The sequence below is a fragment of the Etheostoma spectabile genome, chromosome 3 (genome assembly GCF_008692095.1).
Source record: "Etheostoma spectabile isolate EspeVRDwgs_2016 chromosome 3, UIUC_Espe_1.0, whole genome shotgun sequence".
Classification (NCBI taxonomy): domain Eukaryota; kingdom Metazoa; phylum Chordata; class Actinopteri; order Perciformes; family Percidae; genus Etheostoma; species Etheostoma spectabile.
This window is the reverse complement of record NC_045735.1, coordinates 34,222,108-34,222,727: the sequence shown is the minus strand read 5'-3', so window position 1 is coordinate 34,222,727 and position 620 is coordinate 34,222,108. Positions and strand designations below refer to the sequence as shown.

Below are 620 nucleotides of genomic sequence, written 5' to 3'. Positions count from 1 at the left end.
CATAGACACAGGCTAATTACTGCTAACTAACATGCTAGTTAACATTAACATAGACACTTTTAAAAAGGTAAAAGTTGGCTACAAAAAAACTACGCAATTGCAGTAATGTGAGTGAGTTTGAGTCGTTACTTTCCCCCTCGGGCGTTGACTTCCTGTTTGTTCCCCCAGTTGGCCGGGCCATTGGACAACAGCAACTTTGACTATTTCCCAGAGGACGCAGACGACCCTCCTCCTGATGAAGAGTCGGGCTGGGACCTGGAGTTTTAGGATCGTCTGAACAACCCCGTCTCACTCCCAACGCGTCAAATACAGGCCCCTGGTCAGTGGTTTAGTGTCTGTATGGGACTGTTGGGCTTCATGGAACGGAGGACCAAAATGCAGATAGGCAGTAGGCAAAAGAGGGTATTATCAAAGATTTACTAACAAAAGGTGTCCGCTAGTGATGGCGGTCTGACACTGAAGCTTCGATACGTGCTTCAAAACATTAACTACAATTCAATTTGAACCCCTGCTCCGAAGGTTGCTTTGGTACGGGAAGAAATCACGTGACACGTGACGTCCGAAGCAGCAACTGATTTATTCTCTGAATGAATCAGCCAGGTGCAGATTTAGTCATTTTG

General features: G+C 46.1%; 1 protein-coding gene across 1 annotated transcript in view; it reads left to right on the top strand.

The window, feature by feature from the left end:
• The window catches only part of LOC116685781 (cGMP-dependent protein kinase 1), a gene marked incomplete at its 5' end in the record, with an annotated part of 77,956 nt that extends 77,408 nt beyond the window's left edge, over nt 1-548 (top strand). Inside the window, 1 exon segment of the mRNA XM_032510718.1 lies at nt 169-548. Coding sequence (XP_032366609.1) covers nt 169-267 — 99 coding nt within the window.
• Nucleotides 549-620: the final 72 nt, after the last annotated feature.